The sequence below is a fragment of the Artemia franciscana genome, unplaced genomic scaffold (genome assembly GCF_032884065.1).
Source record: "Artemia franciscana unplaced genomic scaffold, ASM3288406v1 Scaffold_8939, whole genome shotgun sequence".
In the NCBI taxonomy this organism is placed as follows: domain Eukaryota; kingdom Metazoa; phylum Arthropoda; class Branchiopoda; order Anostraca; family Artemiidae; genus Artemia; species Artemia franciscana.
The window spans coordinates 1-1,510 of record NW_027068895.1 but is presented as its reverse complement, the minus strand read 5'-3'; the positions used below and the strand labels follow the sequence as shown (position 1 = coordinate 1,510).

General features: G+C 36.5%; 1 protein-coding gene across 1 annotated transcript; it reads right to left on the bottom strand.

Annotated features, from left to right (window-relative positions):
* Window positions 1-11: 11 nt before the first annotated feature.
* Window positions 12-702, bottom strand: LOC136043732 (transcription initiation factor IIB-like; the record flags this gene model as incomplete). Its single annotated transcript, XM_065728640.1, has 1 exon — window positions 12-702. A coding segment is annotated over exon 1 (691 nt), but the record flags the coding sequence as incomplete, so codon positions are not given.
* Window positions 703-1,510: the final 808 nt, after the last annotated feature.

Sequence of the window (1,510 nt, the reverse complement as noted above, 5' to 3'; positions counted from 1 at the left end):
ACTACAATTACGGACTTCGATCTTCTTAAGTTTCACATTTAAATGCAAAGCTGCAATCCATATACTAGTTGCAGCAACGGTGCGTGCCTCTCTTCCAGCAGCAATGCTTGAGTCAAATATGTTATTAGCTACAGTGTCTGCAAGCCGAACCATTTTGTTGTGGACATCCTTTTCAAAACTCAATCTAGTGCAAAAGTCAATGATGTAAACCTTTGGATGAAAAACCCCTAACCCCTTTTCAAAAGAACGTCCAATTTTTATAATGTCCTTTTTCTTTACATCTGCTTGAGCTTCTAGCTGTTTTAAGGAGATTGGTATACTCTCTTCTATGCATGCTTTGTGAAAACAAGCTGCTGCCAGAGCATAAAGTTTTTTACCCTTAAAACTTCGTTTCGTCTTTTTATTATTTATGTTTTCATCTCGATATTCTTGAAAAATCCCCTCAGCCCTTTGAATTGCATACTTCCCTGTATGAAAATGATGGGCAATATCTGCAATGTGTTTTAACACTATAGCAGAGGACCTAGCTATGTTATCTGAATTCCTGTGTTGATTTTGCCTGTTGTATGTCTTATCCGTACCAAAACTTACATATGTATGCAAGTCTGAATCACCTAGTACAGGGTTTAAGGGTAGCCCAACCCTCGAGCGGTCTACACCACTTGAAAAATTGCGATACTCTTCAGTCTCTGTTATAAGCATATTAACCTCAATTATTGTTATCCACTCATCTTAAATGCTGGCATCGGCCAAATCTGTGGCAAGTTGGTTTAAGAGCTGAAAATATCACACATGCATAGTTTCAAATGCATTGTAGTTGATTGAGTGATATCTTATGCCTAATTTTTTAGCAATTTTTGTTTCCAAGATATTCAGTCAAACTAAGTTTTAGCAATAATAAAAATTAAACACACGACTTCACTGTTCTGTGGAAAAACAGTGAGGAAATACGCTAGCATTTCTTTGTCAATACATTTCTTTCCCACTTTTATTTTTCAAGAAATGAGCGTTGTCAGCTTCTTACGTAAAAGTGAACAAAATTAATGTTTTGTGGCTCTTTTTTTGTGGCATATTTTTGAAAAACTGTGTAAAAGAAACTGGCGTGAGATGTCCCCAAATATTTTTGGTATTTTGAAAAACTAGCACTTTTCTGAAAACTAAGCTTACCTGAGTTTTTCGTTAATTACAAAAAACACTAGATATTGCAACTTAATTTAAAACAAGCCCTTCGTCAGCTCTCTATGTTTCTCAAGATCCCGCTAGTGGTGACGACGAGCAAAAATAATTTTTCTTGTCGTTTAAGGTGGGGGGGGGGGGGAGGTTGCAAGTTTCCTTCACCGTCGGTGGTATTGGCAATCAAAGTTTTGCACTTTTCATTTCGATCCGACGACATTTTTGAGAGATCTCAGACTATTCGCCGAAAACTCCAATAAATTTGCCTTCAAAATAACATTCCCTCATTAGCTGGAATGATAATATTTTCTCACCAAGCCGGTTTTAAATATATTAT